At 45.3% G+C, this 20626-nt stretch overlaps 10 protein-coding genes across 10 annotated transcripts; 3 read left to right on the top strand and 7 right to left on the bottom strand.

Moving 5' to 3' along the window:
• Positions 1–1752: 1752 nt before the first annotated feature.
• Positions 1753–2058, bottom strand: DEU56DRAFT_744692 (uncharacterized protein; the record flags this gene model as incomplete). The annotated part of the gene is made up of 1 exon (XM_041349096.1): positions 1753–2058. One exon carries the CDS (start codon positions 2056–2058, stop codon positions 1753–1755), a length of 306 nt encoding a protein of 101 aa, XP_041204000.1.
• Positions 2059–2581: 523 nt separating this feature from the next.
• Positions 2582–3648, bottom strand: DEU56DRAFT_744665 (uncharacterized protein; the record flags this gene model as incomplete). Its single annotated transcript, XM_041349091.1, has 4 exons — positions 2582–2679; positions 2730–3042; positions 3106–3379; positions 3536–3648. Coding segments are annotated over 4 exons (798 nt in total), but the record flags the coding sequence as incomplete, so codon positions are not given.
• Positions 3649–3793: 145 nt separating this feature from the next.
• Positions 3794–4105, bottom strand: DEU56DRAFT_715269 (uncharacterized protein; the record flags this gene model as incomplete). The annotated part of the gene is made up of 2 exons (XM_041347575.1): positions 3794–3925; positions 3986–4105. Coding segments are annotated over 2 exons (252 nt in total), but the record flags the coding sequence as incomplete, so codon positions are not given.
• Positions 4106–9631: 5526 nt separating this feature from the next.
• On the bottom strand, positions 9632–10345 carry DEU56DRAFT_759714 (uncharacterized protein; the record flags this gene model as incomplete). The annotated part of the gene is made up of 4 exons (XM_041350342.1): positions 9632–9705; positions 9763–9792; positions 9889–10052; positions 10128–10345. 4 exons carry the CDS (start codon positions 10343–10345, stop codon positions 9632–9634), a joined length of 486 nt encoding a protein of 161 aa, XP_041204003.1.
• A 1240-nt stretch (positions 10346–11585) lies between these two features.
• Positions 11586–12195, top strand: DEU56DRAFT_917049 (uncharacterized protein; the record flags this gene model as incomplete). The annotated part of the gene is made up of 2 exons (XM_041357934.1): positions 11586–11795; positions 11851–12195. 2 exons carry the CDS (start codon positions 11586–11588, stop codon positions 12193–12195), a joined length of 555 nt encoding a protein of 184 aa, XP_041204004.1.
• Positions 12196–12528: 333 nt separating this feature from the next.
• DEU56DRAFT_759715 (uncharacterized protein) lies at positions 12529–13678 on the bottom strand (the record flags this gene model as incomplete). Its single annotated transcript, XM_041350343.1, has 5 exons — positions 12529–12619; positions 12711–12737; positions 12959–13216; positions 13402–13521; positions 13566–13678. 5 exons carry the CDS (start codon positions 13676–13678, stop codon positions 12529–12531), a joined length of 609 nt encoding a protein of 202 aa, XP_041204005.1.
• Positions 13679–14014: 336 nt separating this feature from the next.
• DEU56DRAFT_759716 (uncharacterized protein) lies at positions 14015–14724 on the top strand (the record flags this gene model as incomplete). Its single annotated transcript, XM_041350344.1, has 4 exons — positions 14015–14170; positions 14251–14338; positions 14581–14646; positions 14702–14724. 4 exons carry the CDS (start codon positions 14015–14017, stop codon positions 14722–14724), a joined length of 333 nt encoding a protein of 110 aa, XP_041204006.1.
• Positions 14725–15192: 468 nt separating this feature from the next.
• DEU56DRAFT_716918 (uncharacterized protein) lies at positions 15193–15651 on the bottom strand (the record flags this gene model as incomplete). The annotated part of the gene is made up of 2 exons (XM_041347603.1): positions 15193–15451; positions 15524–15651. Coding segments are annotated over 2 exons (387 nt in total), but the record flags the coding sequence as incomplete, so codon positions are not given.
• A 131-nt stretch (positions 15652–15782) lies between these two features.
• On the top strand, positions 15783–15971 carry DEU56DRAFT_744668 (uncharacterized protein; the record flags this gene model as incomplete). Its single annotated transcript, XM_041349093.1, has 1 exon — positions 15783–15971. A coding segment is annotated over one exon (189 nt), but the record flags the coding sequence as incomplete, so codon positions are not given.
• A 3610-nt stretch (positions 15972–19581) lies between these two features.
• On the bottom strand, positions 19582–20030 carry DEU56DRAFT_917050 (uncharacterized protein; the record flags this gene model as incomplete). The annotated part of the gene is made up of 2 exons (XM_041357935.1): positions 19582–19724; positions 19784–20030. The coding sequence occupies 2 exons, from the start codon at positions 20028–20030 to the stop codon at positions 19582–19584; spliced, it is 390 nt and encodes a 129-aa protein (XP_041204009.1).
• Positions 20031–20626: the final 596 nt, after the last annotated feature.

Consider the following 20626-nt stretch of genomic DNA (forward strand, 5'->3'; position numbering starts at 1 on the left):
GGCCGATGAGGAGGAAGTTGGCTGGCTTTGCCTTTGTTGAAAATGTCCGCAAACTCGTGATATTCCTCGGGGATCCCGGACATGTTTGGGGGATCCGAGGAGAGTGATGCGGAGTGCAAATCAACACCGGTCGGACGGAGGTAGATGCTGAACTGGACCGCCCCCTCCAGTTTACAGGCCCGACAAAAGGCTACTGCATTGACAAGAGATATATGGGGTGCAGGTTTATCAGTAGATGGGTCCGGGGTAGTTGGTAGAGAGATATCCGGATGAACCGGAGATGGTGACGTCGGAGGAGGTGTTGGCATTCCATGTGGAATTGTACGGAACTCAATGCTGCCCTTAACCCAGTCAATCAACGGATTGTGTCGGGAGAGCCAGCTATATCCAAGAACGATTAAACAGGATGAATCCAACGGAGTTACATAAAATGTATCGGAGGTAACTACACCAGATGTGAATCGGATTGGTAGATCTATAGCTTCAGTAATAGTAGCATTAGAAGTACCGTCAAACAGATGGAGCGAGAGTGGAGGAATGGCATAGGTACTAAGTCCGTGCTTATGGACGAAGCTGGTTTCAATAAAACAATGCGAGGACCCGCAATCTATTAAGGCTGGAAAAGCGGCAATGTTCGGATATGCGGATATGGATACGGATGGACGGAGCGATGATGGGTTAGTGAGTGTGACAGCGTTGAGTCGTAACTCCAGTGCGCGGGTTGAGTCAATGCGACCCTCGTCCCGCGCGGAGTCAGGAGGGTCACGGACTAGTTTTTTGCCTCAACAGGGGCCTCAGGAATTACATCCGGGGCCACTGTAGTTGCACGGCCTTTGGCAGCGCGCGAGGTCGACTTGGAGCAGTCCCGGGCCGTATGGCCGGGTCCACCACAGAAGAGGCAGAGCCTCATGTCCATGCGCCTCTGGCACTCCTCCGATGTCAGCTTTCCGTCCTTGCCCAACTTCGAGGACAAGTCCAGTTGCTGTGAGGAGGTGGAGGGCTTGGAGGGTTTACTTCCGGACGAGGTTGTCCGGTCAGTAGCGGGTGTGAAGGATCGGGTAGGAGGTACATATGGTTTTGTAGGAGGTGCGGATGTGGATGGCTTAACCTCACGGGAGGTCTCGCCCTTGCGTTCCCAGTATCGGGCGTCGATGGACTGGGATAGGGATCTGAAATCAGCGAGGGTTGTAGGTTTACCCTGACGACAAATCTCGTCCTTGATGCGGGCCGGAAGTCCGTTGTAGAACTGACGGCGTAAAGCTCCGTCGCCCCAACCGCGGACCTGGGAAGTGAGTCGTTGAAACTCTACTACATATTTATTGATGCGCTGACCCTCGCGCATAACGAGTTGTTCGAGCTGCATTTCTGCATCCCCGACCAGTGTCATGCATGGTATGCAGTTCATACCATGACATGTGTGCTATACAAAAGATAAGAAAGGTATAATGAACTGTACTCTACCATATCACCAAGTGATTCTATCATTTTCCATTGATTCATCAGTCTGTTTTCTGAAGCCTCGTTTCTCGTGTTTCATTTCTCGTATCATACACGGGGATTTCTATGTATTTCTATTTTGTTCTGTGACCTTTAGTGTTGCCGCGAAGCGAACTGAAGTGAATTGAAGTGGAAAATTGAGACACTTCGGTAGACTTCGATGTCAACGAAGTTATTCGAAGTGCGCTTCGTTACACTTCGCGAAGTCACAAGCAAGTAGAACAGATTAGTAATCTAATGTAGCTACAACATAATCTAAGTCGAAAAATGGTCCTCATTTTCGTTTGCAAGCAGCTGAGCAAGTTCATCAAGCTTGCCTGCTGCCATGAGTTCATCTATGGCATTCCTAGATACTGGCCCTGAAATAGAATAATCTACTTCCTCTGCAATGAGATGGGATGCGAAGTTCAGCCGGTCTTGCTTATAAGAGAACTTGAGTACTTGTAAAGCTTCGAGAACAGTTGGTGAGAGGTTAGCATGCCGATCTGTGCATGTCTCTTTGCTGGACGAGAAAACTCGTTCGGAAGGGACAGACGAGGCCTGCGTGGGAAGGACATCCATTGCGACGCGGAAAAGCAGTGGAAATATATGTTCTTTTTGCTACAAATATAATATATTATGTTAATTCAATGAATGATTGAAAAAAAACACGCGTACCTCCCAAAAACGAACAATATCAGCTGTGCATTCAGCCGTGGAATCAAGAAGTGCAGCTTCTTCGTAGCACTGCATTTCTCGCTCGGCATCTTTCCGGGCTTCCTCTAAATCTCACTGCACTTGCTCTTCCAGCGTGAATGTCGGAAGTGACTGGTCAAATGACGTGGAAGAACTTGGAGGTGGTGCAGTGAGAGTGGTGGTTAACAACGAGGTTGTTGAACGTCGAACACTGGTATTGATCTTCGTCAAGCGCCCAAATCCTGCCATTAACGACCATGCAGCCACAGATGTAGAATCAGTGGGGTAAGGAAGCTGTGATGCTGATACGCATGGTGTAGGCACTGTATCCTGTTCCAAGTGCACCGCTGTGCGGTATGATGTCATCTGTAAACCAAACATTAGCCCTACTGAAAAACGACAATGAAATTTAACATACTGCTTCTAATGCCCATTCCCGTGCTCTTCTCACATCATTCTCGTCCCAGTGGGCCTTCATCCATTCAAGTTTCAAGCTCGGGTTGATTACTATCTCAAATTCAGTAAAATTTCGAACGTGAAAATAATCTCAAACTCACTCATTGCTAGTGCATAGATTCGTGTTTTCCTGCCTTGACAAATGTAGTTAGTGAGCTTGTCGAGGCCAATTCCAATATAATGGGCAAGTTCCCAAATGGTTCCCTTCAGTTCGGTCCATTTTGTTAGCAGGAGTTCGTATGCAGGAAGGGCCATTGACAAGGTCGGAGTACGCTCGCTTGCGAGAAGCTCTTGAGCTGCGTGAGGGACTTCGATAATTTGATGAATATCGCGGAGGACATCAATGTCTTTTGAGTCCATGGAAAGGTGGGCAATGTCAGCATTTTGGATTTCTTGCAGGAACGACTGGATAGCCTATTGAAAGAAGTAAATGTCAAATGAAGAGTTAGAGGTAAAAAAAAAAAAAAAACTCGTTACTGGATGCAACGTGAGAACACGATCAATCATTTTGAATGTTGATGACCAGCGAGTTGAGCAATCTCGCAAAAGGCGAAGCACGGGCAATTTCTCCTTGCCATCAGGAAGCTTACCCTTCCAATATCCATTGTTGTTCCCTTGTTCGATGACAGCTTGGAGCCGCTGCCGTCGCTGCCCTGATTGCCTGCAAGAATTAACAATGTCACGACACTGTCCGACAGGTTCATTTGACAAGCTGTTAGCATAAGTGTGAAGGTCCGTCGAGTTGGAAAAACTGGCAGGTGCTTCCAACACAGGTCCAATAGGATTGTCCTTCAGTTCTTTGAGAATTGCCTGCACTGCGAGGTTCATGACGTGAGGAAAACATCTGTTGAATCCAAGGATCGTGATGATTTAGCTCGCCGCTGCCAAAAATAAGCAACAGATTTACCATAAACGATTGCCAGCATGGTCAAAGGGAATACCCCTCTTATCCAGCTCTGTCTCGAGCTCCAACATAAATGTATCATTGTTGGATGCATTGTCCATGGTAATCTGGCCAAACTAGAGTCGAGTTTGAATTCATTTGATATGACAAATTACGAGTCATTAAATTTACCTTGATTGTGACCTCGAGTTCATCCGTTATTTTCAAAAACTCTTGACCGAGATTAGCACCACTATGAGAACCCCCAATATACCGAAAAGCAACAAGGCGAGTCTTGTACTTGAGTCCATCCTTCCCATCCCGTGTCATAAAGTGGGCAGTCACTGCCATGTAACTATCACAATTTGGGTCACTCCACAGGTCCGTGGTCATCGAGATGCATCCCAGAGCATTCTATATAAGTGGTAAAAATAATTAATGGCAAACTGGATCAAAATAGTCATGGTACGGTACCTTTATATCATCTTTTGCCCTGTTGTATTCCCTGCGGTATTCATCCAAGACCATCTGTGTTATTTTTGTGCAGTGAGGAAGTTCGGTGTCATCAATTTTCCCATCACCGAGGTACAGGAGAAGCTCCCAAAACTCTGGACATTCTAAGACATTGAAGCTCTGCACACGAAAAAACTTGTAAGATCAGTATACATGTTCGAGTCAACTCGTAAATGTACCTGATCATCAACAGCCACCCAACACATCAACAAGTGATGGAACATATCTACCGAGAAGACCTGTTGGTCTCCGCCTATAGAATGGTGTGCGCGGTGCCTGGTTTTAAGTGACATGTTCTTGCAAATTTGCTTCCAAAGCTGGTGATGCTGGCTGTTGAAGTGCTCGCGGTAGCATGAGGTCATCCCGTCTCTAAGCTGCCACACCTTCCATCGTGGGTTTTTCTCGTCATCGCTGCCCAACAATGTTTGAAAATTTTGATAACTGAAGGAATGTATGTAGGACTCACCCACAAAGACGACATGCCACATATTTGCAGTTCGGTTTTGCTGTCAATCGTGGTTGATTTTCCGGCATCTTATTTGGCCTCTCCTTGTCATTCAAAGCCCACAAAAAGTACCAAACATCAGTCGCAACTGCTCTCGACTCCCATGGACGGTGAGATCCGCCTTCGTTAGTGTTACCATGCGGAGGGACTCCATCTGCTGGTGGGGCTGCGGCAGGTGCAGGATTGGAGACTGGACCAACACCGCAAATAGCTGCAGCTTCAGGTGGCTGCGCTGCCGCACCTGTGTTCGTCTTTCTCTTCTTGTTGTTCTGCTTCCGAGTGTTGGTTTGACCACCCGTATCCTCAACAGGTGTTTTATGTTTGCGGCCACCCTTTTTTGCTGTCGTTCCCGCGTTAACGACAGGAGCAGTCGAGTCTCGCAGGATAGTACCTGTGTCTTGCTGTGACATCAAGATAGGTGGAGTCGAAGTGGCAGGCTGTGCAGGGCCCCACATCTGCTGTAGCAGCTCAACATGCTGCATTGGCATCATATACTGGGCATACTGGTTACTGGGAGGTGCAGGCAAAGGTGGAGAGAAGTTTCGCAAAGTCTCGAAAGAACCGTTTGGTGTCACTAATGGTGAAACTTGTGCAGGACTGTCAGAGCTCGTGGGCCTCGTTGCAGGCAAGTACAAAGGAAACTGCGAGCGGCTACTAGGAAGAAAGCCTGCTGTTGGATGGTACATCGTGGACCGGGGGAGTAGTGAAGATGTTGTTGGTAGTCTTTCTCACAAATTCAATTCAATCACGGAACCGATTTGAATGTTCGAGATCATGTACGAGAGGCTTACACTTAGGAAACTTGAATACAGTGATGTTTTATGATGAAAATATGATAGAGACAGGAAGCACATACTACAATCTACAGGGCTTTAGACGTGCAGTGATAATGATCAATCTATGTGGTAACTTCGATTCACCTCTCGAAGTGGACGAAGCGCCGCTTCGACCAACTTCGGAACAATGAAGTCAACCAAAGTCTCACATTTTCGAAGTGAAGCAAATTTACCTCGAAGTCACTTCACTTCGGCGGCAACACTAGTGACCTTCCATTTCTTTCTATTTTTCTTGGCTTATTCATCAGACTTTCTCACTAGCTGACTGATTATGTTTGTAATCAGGTCATGTGACTGGGAAATAAGGTGATTTGTAAGGATTCAGCCTGACTCATCATGTTTTGTCCTTGATTCGTCATGGTTTGTAAGACTTGCAACTGTATTTATAATCTTCTTAGTAACCAGGATGACTCAGTTCACCAAAAGGCTTGGTTTGTAAGCACAATCTTACCAATCCATGAGATGACTCATGCCTTTGACTGATCATGCTTTGTAAGATAGCACTGTATTTATAATGTATTTAGTAAACAAGCTGACTCAGCACACCAAATGGTATGGTTTGTAAGCACATTCTTACCAATCCATGTGATGAATCATGCTTAGTAATCTGGCCTCCAAAAAGGTATAAAAGGAGCCCATTTTACACCCTGTGAATATAGCTTCCCACTTTACACATAAGTGCAGGCCATTGGTGCCTAGAAGACATTGAAACTTCCCACTTTAAACCTATCCCACTATTTGGAGAGTGAGATTAAGGCAAGACATAGTCAAAGTGCCGGTGAAGTACGAATTTAAGTTAAACTTCCACTCTAAACCTATCCCACTATTTGAGAGTGAGATTAAGGCAAGACATAGTGAGGGTGCAAGTATCATTTCAACAAAGTAACTGCTAGTTATACGATTAACTAGATTGCTCACTATTACTATTTTATTGAGCTAAGCTCCACGTATACTTAATGACTACCTCTCTCTTTTATGGCTAGAGAGACACGAAACAGGAGAACACAAACAAGTTGAAACAGACTTTCATAGGTTGATTTCCCCTGAGTCCCCATTTGTATATGCTTCTTGCTGCCCCTATATGCCCGGATCCTTCTGACAGTTAATATCTGGTTCCATTCTGATCTTTCCGTTAGTCAATTCATTTCCTTTTCATGTAACTTGTTCACTTTGTTCCATTTAATATCCGGCTCCATTCTCAATCATCCGCAGTATGTTTTGTCCACTAGTACATTTTCCACATAGCCTTATGTTCTGAGGACTGCGCTTCGGCCAGATACCCGTCGGATACACTACAGTATATGAACCCTTTGTAACCCGTAGTATTTCCTTAGTTTGAATATCATCTTAGACTCAGTTCATTCCTCGTGTTCCCTTGGCTCTTAGGATTTTCATCCTAGTCCAACCCTCCGAGCCTCGGGATTATATCACCAAGGCTAAATCCCTCCACCTCTACCTTCGGGTAGTCCGTACCTTGTTAGCTTCTACCCAGACATAGTGTCAGGTAGTCTTACCTTTCTCATCCGGCCCTAACCATACCGCCTCCCATGAATTAGGGGCACGTACTCGGGTAAAGGGCGCAGCGCACGAGCTGAAGCCAAGCCCCTCCAGTCCGACCCATTGAACACGGTCTTAACACATTGGCTCTTCATCCCTTGCTGTACCATAGGCTGGGATGATTACAAACAATGAGAATATGGACTTCTTCAGCATGGTAGATGTTGCCAACTACCTCTAGTAAGTCCTTCTGAAAGGAACTGATAAAATAAAACCATTTTAAAGTGCATATATCCATGTCAAGAAGAGACTTATCTATCTTGCTCTGCAACAACTATGGTGTCATCAGCTTCATTTTCAGGTGTTTCTGCATGAATTTCATAGAATATTTGAATAACAAGTGTCTGACAAAGCATCAACTCTCACTGTCTCTAGTAAAAATACTACTTACCTGCTCATCAAGTGACTGAAAGGTATACTGAACTGCATAAACAGTGTCCCATGAAACAGCTCCAAAGATATTCATGTGAACAACATTTCCAGCAGTATCTGTGTTTAAAATATTGTCAATGATAGTATTTTTTTCCATAGTGATTGAATTAATGGGAGAGTTCACAAATGGTCATGAGTGGTATTGGCAATAGAGACATTGGTAAATTTGCGAAGCTACCAAATGCAGACCATAGGGTATAGTACATTTGACCTTTACCACAAACCATAATGTCCTCAAGGCATTGCAATGCATTAGAGGACAAGCTACCCATGTTACCTATGCCTCCAAACTATACTCCTGTTGTTTTCTCACATTTGAGTTATGGTGTCCATGATCATTGTTATTGTCGTGGAGATGATGATTCAATGATTCTATATGCACCAGAATCATTAGGGGGATATAGGCCACATGGTCAAATTCATGATGTACTGGTTTCTTTTGCCTACTATATTATTTAAAATTCAATATTCTTATAGGAACATTATTCACCAAGTGAGCATTACTTCACAGGAGACAACTCAAGCTTCCATCACTCAGCATATATGCACAAACTTAAGTCATAGAATGACTTGTTGAAGGAGAATAATACCAATTTGGAGGCCCATAATCAGCTTCTCAAGATCAAACCTCAGTCAACTTGAAGGAGAGCTTGAAAATTCCAAGTAAGCCATATCATCGCGCTCCATGAGCTTTGGAAGGACAACCCATCATTCGCCCTAAAGAAATTCTCATCTGCTCCGGGAATGGATCACGCAGGTGACATGATGGCACTTACCTCAAAGGGCAAGGGCAAAGGCAAAGCCCTCCCCACTTCTGATCACATTGACTCTGTTGATGAATTGATGGAGGCCAACTTTGATGACAATTCCCTCAGCCCCAACCCCCCAGCTGCTCACCCTTCCCTGCCATCAATGTTCCCCCTGCCATAAATACTCCCCCCACTGTCAATGCTCCCCCTGCTGCTGTTAACACTCCCCCGCTATTAACGCTCTTCTGCTGGAGTGGCTATGTCCACTCTGGCTGGATGAAATGGAAGGAATGATGATTTGCTCTACTACATCTGAGCTCTATGCTATCACTACAAACACTGGCTGACTCTGCCCATTGCCTGACCTCCTGCCTAGGGGCCCCCACTCCATGTGCCCCCCTTTAAAAACAGCGACACTCTTGTCGCTATGTCTCTCCTTTGTCTGAATCTTCGCTATTTGCACTTTCTTCATATACAATTTCTACATCTTTGTCTTTGTCTCCATCTATGTTCCTTAGTTGTTCTTCTGGTGTTTCTTCAACTATGGTTTCATCCTCTCTTTCTGCCGTCTGTTCTTGTTCCCCTGTTTCTGCTTCTTTCTGTTCTTTCTCCTTTGCTAACTGAGTGCTGTTTCCGGGTGTGAAGGCTCTTAGACGACATACATGGAATTCTCCATTTATGGGTGCACCTCCCAGTGTCTCGAGTCAATATGAATTGTGCAAGTGTTCTATAATGCAATGTGGGGGTGACCAGTGTGGTAGAATCTTGTGTTTCACTTCAAATGTCGCATTGAGACTACTATGAAAGAATTGAACTAATTGTCCCCTTGAAAATCAGACTTCCCTTGGTGATCATGCCATGACATGTTTATCGAACACTGCCTTCCACTTGAACAGCCATAGTTGTAGTATTAGACCTAAGTATTATGGCAACTACCATATTTACCTCAGACATTTTCAGTGGCAACTGCCAATTTGCTCTTTAAACCTATTGCATGGCACTTGTCAGGTCCCTATTTTGCTGGGTGTTTTGGCTTTCACAGCTGCATTTTTTGGATTTCTGAAACTCAGCTATGTTTTGGTATGTTTTATTCCACAATTTTGGCCTCCAAAAGCGGAAATTCACAAAACACATCCTGTTTTGGTCACCTCCTCATGTCAGGACTCCCCACATTATTCCCACACTCCATATTTTCGCATTTTTAGCCACCTCCTGTGGGAATTACTCCACAACACCCAAAACATCACCCAATATGGTACACCCTCCACATTTATAATAATTCCCACACCCTTCCCACATTATTGCAGCCTCGCCACCACACCACAATAGCTCCCCCTTTATATATATGTATAATATAATATAATAGACCACTTTTTTGGTTGTTTGTGTGATTGCTCCTCCTTCAGGGGCAATTCAACATGGGGTAGGGTACAGAACATTTTCGCATTTTTGCCCCTTTGGTAGGGAAGTGTTCCAGGACATTCAGAACATGTTTATGAGTATATATGAGGAGATTCCCATCTTCATTTTAATCCCTGAAGTATCCTACATCAATAGATATAACCCAGTGCATCTTCACATTTTTGTCCTTAGTGATTGCCACTACATATTAATAGTAATTAGAATTGTAGTATGAAAAATGTGTGAAAAAAATCTCACCAAGTTCCTTCTGAATTTCATGGCAGATCGCTGCATGAACATCAGAACAACACTTTTAATGATTTTTCACAGCACCTGTTGAGTAATGAAATTTAGTGTGCTGAGCAAAGGTACGAGCAAACATACTTTTCATGCCCTGGATAGCAAATCCTTCCATCTTGCTAATTAAATCTTGATTGTCGACATTCATTACAGACGCCATAAACTCGTCCACACCTTCAGTAGCAAAAGTGACACCACAAAGAGGGAGGCCCGTAGACCCACACATTATGTAGAGGATCGCCTCAGCTCTAGTACAGCTCCTCAAATTTTTAAGCTATAAACTGTGTCAGTGAATCCAAAATGAAGATGTGTGGAGGACTCACCTTGTTCTCAACGGCCTTGAGGGTCTGGGTGACATCATTAACCTTTGACTTTTTAAGATTTGGATGCCCATGGCTTGTGTCTCCTTGTGCTTGCTGTACTCGAGCAACATCTCAGCCTTCTTGTCATCCGTGAGCTCTTGATATTCCACATGGTAGTTCTTGACGAGTTCTTGTTGGACGTCCTTGTTTGTTGCCCCTTGACGGCACAGTAAGTACATTGTTCATGTGTTGTCAAACCACGTACCATTCTCTTGATTATCCTGCTATTTTTCCAACAGAATGTGTTCCACGCATTCAACTTTGAGCGCTTGAATCTCATCATCTCCCAACCTAAAAATAAGTCATTTTGTACATGACGGAAACTCTTGTGGTGAGAAGATGTGATTTCCTTTATGGTCTCATCGAGACCATTCCAAGCATCACTGAGAGCTGATCTGAAGTGATGCGTATTTTCACGACACTGAGCAGTAAGGGCAGCGCAGGCCTCCTTACTGAGAGTGACCCTGGTGCGACAAGTAGGCAAAGCCTGCAGACTGAGCAAAGTCGGTCCATTCTCTTATTTGATGACCATTCTCTCACTCACATTGGTTCATTTGAATAGTCACTTATTTCTGCTGTAGTAGGAGGGTGTGGCCTCAGGGGTAGCAGAGAGAGGTGTCAGAAGTCTTGGTCAGGTGTCCGGAGTCCTCGAGAGTCCATAGGCAGCCATGTTTGTAGAGTAGAACCTCACCATAGCAAGAGTCAAACTCATGCAGAATGGAGTGACATCACAGAATCCCCATGTACAAGCACAAGTACAAAATGCACCTGAATGGTCCAACATCTGCATGCAGTTCATTAGAATCCTGTAGGTATTCCCGAATCGGCCTTTGTTGGATCCGGTTCATCATCCCAGCCCGCCAACGTGACAGATGTTTGTGATCGACAAAACCTCCTCACCAAGAATTTCCACTTGCCCCGCACAAAAATGTTGTTAGAAGGAGAGGATGTGTGTGCACTGGGCCAAGCAATCAGGACAATTGGACCGTTTGTTTTTCCATTATTTATTTCACTATGTGTAGGAACCCCTTCCCGAGCCAACGGCTGCTGAGCTTCCTTGCAACATGTCTTCAAGCTCTTTGTGGTGCTCCGGAATGTTGAGTAGTGTGTCAACCGATTTTTGTAAATTGACAAAGTGGGTCCTGAGGCTTAAGCAGCCAATCAGATGACGAATAAAACTCCAACCAAAACATGCAACATTGATTATGGACCGTGTGTGGATGATAGCAGCATCTTGGATGGTCCGAAATAACAGTATAGCAGTCTCTACACATAACAAGACCACCATGAAGTACTATGGGACAGGTGGAGAAAAGTAGTGAATCTAGGGTACCGGTGGAAGGCATGGACGGTACCGGTAGAGTAGGAGACTGCACAGGTTGTGTACCAACTGGAGGAACAGACGGACCGGATGCCTTCATGGTCAGTGACAGGATGATCGTGGTGGTAGTGGATGGCACCTGGTCATGCCTTGTGATCGGTGAGCCGTCTGTTGCATCACCCAACATATCGCCACCGGTCTGGGCACTCCTCCAAGATGTGTCCGGAGTGAAAAACGGGAGTGACTTTGCACCTGACAAGCTTTCCAAAGATGCTCCCAAGGATTTCCAGAATGACCCTAATCTTGAGGTACATACATAGACGAGTCGGTGAGTCTTGAGGTCTCACATGGATTGCAACTCAGATTGACTTTGTCAAAGAACATCTTGCGTGTGGTGCGAGTCGCTCATCAGTGTTTCTTTGTTGCAGTGTCGCTTTGGACGCCACAGCATCATATCTGGAGTTTGGGGACCATTGCCATCACCCCAAATGTACATGCCATATCACTCTTGATCAGCTCACCAAGATACAAGTTGATCCCAATGACCACATTTACTCCCTTGACCTCTCATCCCATACACAACATGTCCTCGAAGTTTTGCACTGGCTCCGAAAGCATTGCCAATATGCCAAACCGGAAAAGTGTGAATTCTACTCTGACTCGGTTTTTGCAAGTTGGAGTACTGACAGAATTGAAGGTGTGATGTAAATGAGACACGCTATGCCGGGCAGCGTCTGACCAAAGTACGCCACATTGGATATATGGTGAGCTGTCAAAGCCTAACTTCCGTACAAGGTCTGTGAGTGGAGCTGCTATTCTGGCGTAATTCTTGATTAGCGGTCTGAAGTATCCTGTGAGGCGTCCACTCACCCGACAATGTTGATTACTCTGACGAGGACAAAGGTTGGGTTGCACAGGTCCAGCACTGTCTTGAGGCCCGTGGGAACAGCAGTCCACGATTGTGTCTTGGTCTGCACCAAACCACTCTTCATTCAAGCTCTAATAGTACCTTCATATTGTATTGTTATCCAGTATTGTACCTTAGGCATCACCGTATTGTACCGTTGTAACAGTCTCGAATAACACTGCACTGTTGTCATTTGTTACCCTCCAGATATGATGACTTGCAGGACTAGTACAAACGAGTGTGATGGATACGCACACAATATCATTGAAATCAAACACATTAGATAGGGCTAGCACGTCTAAAATGACAGACTTACAGTGTTTGCAGCCCTCCTTCAATATCTCTTGGATAAAGAGTGACTTATAATAACAGGTGCAGCTGTAGCCCTAGACATGAAAACTGCTCAACACTCAGTATGTATTGACTCATTCTGCATCTGAACACGCGAGAAATGCTTGAATCAATTTGAATACTCAATAGTGGGGGTGGCGACGTAGCAAGCGACACCGGTGATGGTCTTGAGTGTTCCTAGTGTCCATAAAGGTGCGCAAAGGGACAACTCACTCTGCCTTGTTATACCCGGCGGCGCTCGTAAAGGGGACGCCACTGGCTAGGAGGCACACAGGGCACTTGAGGACCTCCTCAATGTCCGGGTCACGGTTTTGGTCATCCTCATGCTGCGATTGGTGGCACAGGAGGGTCACGTCGGCGAGGGAGATCGTTGTGACCACCATGTCGTGTGTAGCCGTCGGAATCTGGGCACACCCCGTGGAGGTATGGCAGAGTTCGATGGGCGCAGAGTTCACTCCCAGAAGTGGGAAACTGCAACACGTGTCAAGGTCATTGCGCCAGACACATCCAGGGGTGGGTGCACTCACCGCACATCAACTACCGACTGGATAGCTATGACTTATGCCCAGCGTGAGCGTGGTGAATGGAAGGGTGTCATGTGAACAGTCTTCTCTCACTCCTGCTATTGGTGTCTCTCCCAGTGCACAGAGACACACGTCAACACCATCTTCAGCGTCAACTGCTTAATGGGGTATTTGAGCATCAAGATACCATGCTTGGATTGAGCCAGCATTGGTAGCATGTGCGTTGCACCGTTTATTTCTGGCTGTGATAGTCTTTGCAATGTCACTCTATGTGACTTTTGACTGGCTTCCTCTACTTTTTCCCTCGATTATTTCCTTGCATTTGGTTCCGGTGAGTGATGCCGATGTGCAGCACTTCATCACTGATGGTTGTGTTGACAGGACTGATACGGGGAGCAACATGGGACATTGAGCACAGTGGCCTCTTCATTGCACCTCCCCTTCGTGTAGTCAAAATGTTTGGAGGGAAAATTGAAGTGCCAGGGGGATTGCAGCACGCAAGCCGACGTCAACATGTTGCTCACCTGCACTCCTTTGGCTTGGGCTCGGACCTATCACTCTCCCTCCTTGTTTATATCAGTACCATACTTGGATCCTGAATTCGCGCCAAAGTGCGCTTGTACTATATAGCTTTATCCCTGCTTCCATGTGCATGAGCACACAATGAATATCATGTCTGATTGTGAGTCCAGTCCACTGGGCCTAATAATGATATAAGAGGGAAAACAACGAGCATAGAGCACATATGGTGGAAAACGAAATCTTGGAGTTGAAGAACTACCTTCCTGAGTGGACTTCAGCAAAAAGGAATGAGAAGCCGGCAGTTTTCACTGCCATAGCTAGGGCTGCCAGGTTATTTGCTCCCAAGGTCAACCAAGCACAATGGAAGAAGAGGAAGCAGGTGATTCATCCTTGCTATGTTGAAAAACTAAAAGTTCAACATCTTATTCTTCAATCAACACTCACAACATGAAAAAGAAGGAAAGGAAGGACATGATAAAGTATCGGAGGTGGGAAGAGGTGCTAAAGAGGATTGAGGACAAGTCTGGGGCAAAGCCAGGAGGTCCCGGTATGTTCAAACATTATCAGGTGGCTGTAAAGCGAGTCATGGCTGATTATCCAACAACAAGTTGGAGAAGGCAAAGGAAACAGCCAAAGAATGGTCAAACAACTTTCCTCATCCCGAAATACAAGCACAAGTCACTCGTAAGAAGGGACCTGCATATATGGAGCACTTTTCGAAGGAGATGTGAAGGCAATGCGAGATGAGAGAGTGTTTGTGATGTTGGCTTGGAAGAATGAAATGAACAGGGAGAGGTGCTGTTGTGATGTTGGCTTGGAAGAATGAAATGAACAGGGAGAGGTGCTGTTCAGGATGTAAGCCAATTTTGTCGGTCATTGCAGATCTTAAATCTCAATACATTTCATGCAGGCACAATGACAATGAGGATTTAGGAGATGGGGACAGCTTCATGAAAACGAAGTACACCAGCCACACAAAAGAGCTCAGTACTTACTTTTAGCGAACAAGTAAGAGTGCTTCACTTGGGATCACCTCTACAGTACACTTTTCTATCCTGTTCATGGTCTCTATATGTACATATTCATTACCTATATTTCCCTGACCATTCACTCACTTTCCTGACCTCCCTAGGACTTGTCTAGGTCGAGTTATTCCTGACCTTTGTGTTATGGCTTGTCTGTTTACATTTGTTTACCATACATCGCCCATATCCCAGAGTCCAGTGCTCCCTGCCTCTTTGGCAACTTAATCTCCTCTAGAAGCGGCCCATTCAGTTCCCATTGCAACAGCGACATGTTTCTTTCTGGTGCCGGCTCACTCACAACATCCGATACCAAGCGCTCAGTCCATTTTGCGCTTGGAGGACTGACTGCAGACAGTCAGTTTAAGAGTACCCCCCTGAAACAATATCTGATTGTCCTCCAAACCTCAAGTGCTGCCATTTGGACCCTCTCCTTTTCAGTTGTTATTGGATCCTTGGGTACAAGATAACTTCCGTGAAATTGGACATCACTCGAGCTTGTAAATGAGGTTTGTAGGGCTGCAAATAGACACTGAGCATTCTCATACTGTGATAGCATGTAAGTACCCTTTTCCTTGAACCCATCTTGAATACTGACTAGGGTAGATTCATCATTAGACTCTGTGTCTGCTGCTTGACTCATGCCTTCAGCTATATTGCCGACGGGAGGAGATGGAACAGGATGGGGAGCTTCTTGTTCCTGTTCTCACTTCCTCTTCCTCCAGGCAGCAGTACTAAGTCTGTCTGCATCCTGACACTTTTGACAAGTCATCTTTGGGTTGTCATGGGGTAGCACTCTCTTGCATTTTGATTTTGAGCATATCCTTTGGTCAGATGGTGAGTCTTGGTTCATGTAGGTACTACAGTATCACACTTTTTGGTAGGCATCACACAATGTTGATCATGTGAAGTCACGTGACCTGTTGGGGGGCGGTTGAGCTGGGACAGCTTCATTGGCACCCTTCAAGGAACTACTCAGGCTCAGTGCTGGCTCATTATGCTACTGGACTTAAAATGTGGCACGTACTTCATGGTCAACCCTGGCTCATCAATGCCAGGGAACTCAAAGCTACTCTTGGTAGCTCTAGCCCCCCCCCCCTCATCCAAGCAAAACGAGTGCAATCCCTTCACACCAGACATCATTATCAGAATTCATGAGCACTTAGATCTCAACAGCCCCAGGGATGTTACGGTACCATTGCTAAAAAGCTTTGATGCAATGAAGTATACAACTGACACACACATCATGGAGAAAACAGACTGAAACAACCTCCCCGTCATATCCTTTTACCTGCCGAGCACAAAGTCTTCACCTCTACAAGGCGAAGAAACACACTGGTCCACTCAAGAAGGCTTATCAGACCCTAAAGCAGCCCTTGATGACCATCTCAGAATCACACATCTCTTTGCCTGGAAGCCCCCCAATGGTCTTCACCCACTTTATTAATCAAATGCACAAGCCAGATTTCCTCCATGGTGAATTTACCCAACCTCAAGGGCCATGGCATCTGCATCGGAGGCACTCTAGAGTACCTCCTTCGCGGAGTTCCATTTGATGTTGTCAAAGCAATGGGAAGGTGGTTGAGTGACACCTTCACTAAATACCTCTGTTATCATGCTTTTGTCATAGTGCCATACATACAAGCTTCCCCAGCACTCAAAAATTTCATCCACCTCATGATGCCTCCTGTGCATTGATCCACAAGAGTGAAAGTGAATACACCTCCTTCCTTCCTGTGGCCACATGCTACACTGTGCACGTTGCTACACCCCCAAAAACTTGGGACTCATAGCTCACCTTTTGCACCCAGGTTTGGGCCAGCATTTTGGGCCAGAAAACCCTGCGGGTTTTCACCCATAACCTTTGTTATTTGTTAGTGAAAGTTCACATTGATGGTGACAAATCTTGAGAACAACTTGGATGACTCAGAAGCAAAACCAGTATGAGATCAACACGGAAGCGCACAGTGAGTAACATAGGTATTGTAAGTGACAGAGCCATGAAAGACTGTATGACCAAGTAAAACAAATTAGCAACGCAGTTCCTGCCAAAGATGAAGAGGACATATAGTATTAGCATTGAAAGGAATTTACAATCATTCAGTGGGATTCGGAGGAAGCGAGTGCATAGCCATTGGTAAATAGTCGTGTAAGGGCAGCTACCTCCAATGGTGTCACAGCGTCAAATGACAAAATGTAGCAGGAATAGTGAACTTCATTTTGGATTGCAAACAATTTACTTGCCACATACAAACCTGACTTGTGTTCCAGCAGCACCCATTGGCAAAAAGTTTCTACCATCATAATCAATGGTTTGAAGTTGTAGCTCCCACTAATATAATTTAATTGTGATACTGACATGCACTATTGTACAACAAGTGGCATGACCACTGCGATGATGGCAGGGTTGGCAAATGCGACGGCGACAACACCATCAATGTTAACCATATTTTTGAAAATGTGCCAAACTTGTGTACTTACAAAGAGTTGTGTCATTGGCTACCAGACCATCAACTCGGTTTGCGCACGCAGCAATATGCGAGGCGCGCACCAACTGTGTAGTCAAACTGGAGGTTGTACTCCTCAATTACGAACATCCTCACTATGCCTTGCATATTGTTGTGAACTTCCTCAAGCACGGGCAGAAGTCTCGAATCCACGTAAGACATGTCAAAATATTAGTCCCACACATACTCCTGCCAAACTGGCTCAATGTCCTCCCAGTCCTTATTCTTATGCTTGGATAGATGTTAAGAAGGCTCCTGGCGTGCGCGCTCCTGCTGCTCCTACACAGGAATCTGTGCGTGTGTGTAGTGCAGATACATGAATAGTCCACTGGACTCTGGCTTTGTAGCTGTCATATCCCGTACCTGAAGCTTCTCGTCCAGTCCGGTCCATCCACTTTCTCGGGTCCGTTCTAGAATTCATTTCCCTGAGTCCCCATTTGTATATGATTCTTGCAGCCCCTATATGTCCGGATCCTTCTGACAGTTAATGTCCGGGTTCATTCTGATCTTTCCATTAGTCTATTCATTTCCTTTTCATTTAACTCGTTCCTGTTGTTCCATTTAATATCCGACTCCATTCTCAATTGTCCACAGTATGTTGTGTCTGCTAGTACATTTTCCACATAGCCTTATGTTCCGAGGACTGTGCTTCGGCTGGATACCCATTGGATACACTACAGTATACAAATCCTTTGTAACCCAGGCCCCTCCAGTTCGACCCGTTGAACACAGTCTTAACAGTAGCGCTAAAGCATCAGATCCTTCGGCTTTCTTCGTCTCGGATCTCTTGGACGAGTCTTTAATCAGCAACTTTTTGTCCTCGATACTCAAATTCACCACTTAGACTTGAAATTGCTGCAAGGATTTGGACACCGATGCTCAGAGGTGAATTTGGCTGCAGCAGTGTACTTATGGTACTATGGTCGTGTTCCAGTACTGTCGGATGAATTTGACTTTATTTGTGCATGTTTGATTCATTGTAACCGAGAAGTTAAGTTATTTCTGATGCTGGGTCGTCATCATGATAGTATTGGCACGCTGTGAAAGTGGGAAACTCTAGGTACAGTCTATGATAGACTTGTCTGGGTCCTGTCTGGGGGTGTGCCAGCCCCCCGGCTATATTTGAGCGGAGTTCATGTTAGTTATATGATCATTCACCTCTACAGTATGCTCTTTTCTATCCTTTTCATGGTCTCTATACGTACATATTCATTACCTATATTTCTCTGACCATTCACTCACTTTCCTGACCTCCCTAGGACTTGTCTAGGTCGAGTTATCCCTTACCTTTGTGTTATGGCTTGTCTGTTTACATTTGTTTACCATACATCGCCCATATCCCAGAGTCCAGTGCTCCCTGCCTCTTTGGCAACTTACTCTGGACTCTAGGTACTGTATACCTTTACTATACTTGAATACATTGGCAACTTACTCTGGACTCTAGTCCTGATCATCTTTGGTCACTCAGGAGCCTCTAGAAGCGGCCCATTCAGTTCCCATTGCAACATGATGTCATGACTAGCATCGGCGATTATGGAGTGGCAAGGATGAAGATGCCGAATATAGGGATTGAAATTGTGTAGCGAGTATCTTATTGCACGTCGCTCGCCTGCACTCCTTTTGGCTTGGGCTTGGACCTATCACTCTCCCTCCTCGTCTATCTCAGATCCTTCGGCTTTCTTCATCTCGGATCTCTCGGACGTCAACAGCATGGTGGGACGAGCACTGAGTACTGAGTGCCAAGACCGAGGCCCCAGACCCAAGATTCAGTACTCAGTACTCAGTGAAATGTGTACAGAATGACAAATGTAAGATGATACACATTTTTCACATACATCTTTCTCTTTGTTTTGTCTGATGCCTGGTGGTTGAAGATGTGAATTAAGGCTATAAGGTCTTTGCGGTCTGCCCTACGCCATGCAGCGAAATGTTCAAGGGACTTCAGGATGAAGCGTAAAACAAGAACTGGGCCAATGCAAATCTGTGACTGACTGGAGACCTCCATGATAGTGGTGGGGACATTCAATACAGGGACATTATTGGCAGTTTCAAATCAATCCTTATGACACGGTAACCACCTAAAGGACATTGAGAAATGTGCAATAGATCATCCCGAGCCAGTTCTTTCAGATTGTCCCCATTCATATGGCGCAAGGGTACCCACATTTTTAGACCAATCTTTCCAGTTACAAATGTGTTTTGGCCTTCTGAGTCATGGTGTGGGGGTGTCATTACCACACCTTGGTGTATGAGGCAACACCTCAGCCCACAGAAGTTATTGGCGTCAGTGACACATCAGATGCAACCAACAATTTTCTCTTGAGTGGCATTGAAGTGTTGTTGTTCTCCTTGTCTGTATTGTCAAAGGTATATTTCCACTTTTTTGTTGTGGAGCAGTCCTTGGCTGTAGAAGGTTATATGAGACCGTGTTTCAATGCAGATAATAAAGAATTTTTCACCTACCAGGTGTGCGAGATGCAGTTCGCGGGGCTATCAGCGAATTTCCAAGAAATACAATGGTTTCTACATCCTTTCCAAGGTTCTGTTCAACTGATTCGAGAATGCAATTGCAAGCAGCAGCTTGCTCCATGTTGAGTTGTGAGAACCTTTCCATGGCATGTTGCTGTTCTTGATTCCGGTCATAGTTCAACTGCTCTGCAATAAGCCCATTTTCAGCTTGCGGGTTCCAGTCATATTGAGGAGAGGGCATTGGGGGAAAATCAGAGAGAGATTGTCTGGTTCGCTGTAGGATTTTTTTCAGAAGGAACAATCAATCCATAATCAAAAATATCCTCTTCGCCAACATGTTCTCTCCCCATAGCACGAAGTCAGTGAGCCAAATCATCGCAAATGTGATGACGAAATTCTTGCCACAGTATGTCAGGTTGTGATGGGTGACAGAACAGGAGCATTGTGACAAACAGATCTCGGAGGTCAGGTCCAGTTTGCATGGCAGATGCCTGAAGGAGACAAATGCGCCACTCTCCATCATCTTCAAGCAGTCCTCGTGCAAGGCATGCATCACGAAAGGTGGGATGAACAACCCCATTGAATGTTCATAGGTCCTCAAAAGATGTTGTTGGTCCTCGCACAACGGTCAATAATGTGCGAAGGTGGAAATGTTCCCCAGCTGTTGGTGAAACATAATACATTCGACCCAATGCCCATCCTTGTTTTCACAATGTCCATTGATGTTCTGCCTGTTTCCACACAGAATATTGTGGGAACTCCTGGTACATGAGTTGGTGTGAAATGTGTGCAAACTCCGGATTAGAGTTTATTGCAAACATGCCAGTGAGAGTTGTT

The sequence above is a fragment of the Suillus clintonianus genome, assembly GCF_016758775.1.
Source record: "Suillus clintonianus strain FC179 chromosome Unknown DEU56scaffold_98, whole genome shotgun sequence".
Classification (NCBI taxonomy): domain Eukaryota; kingdom Fungi; phylum Basidiomycota; class Agaricomycetes; order Boletales; family Suillaceae; genus Suillus; species Suillus clintonianus.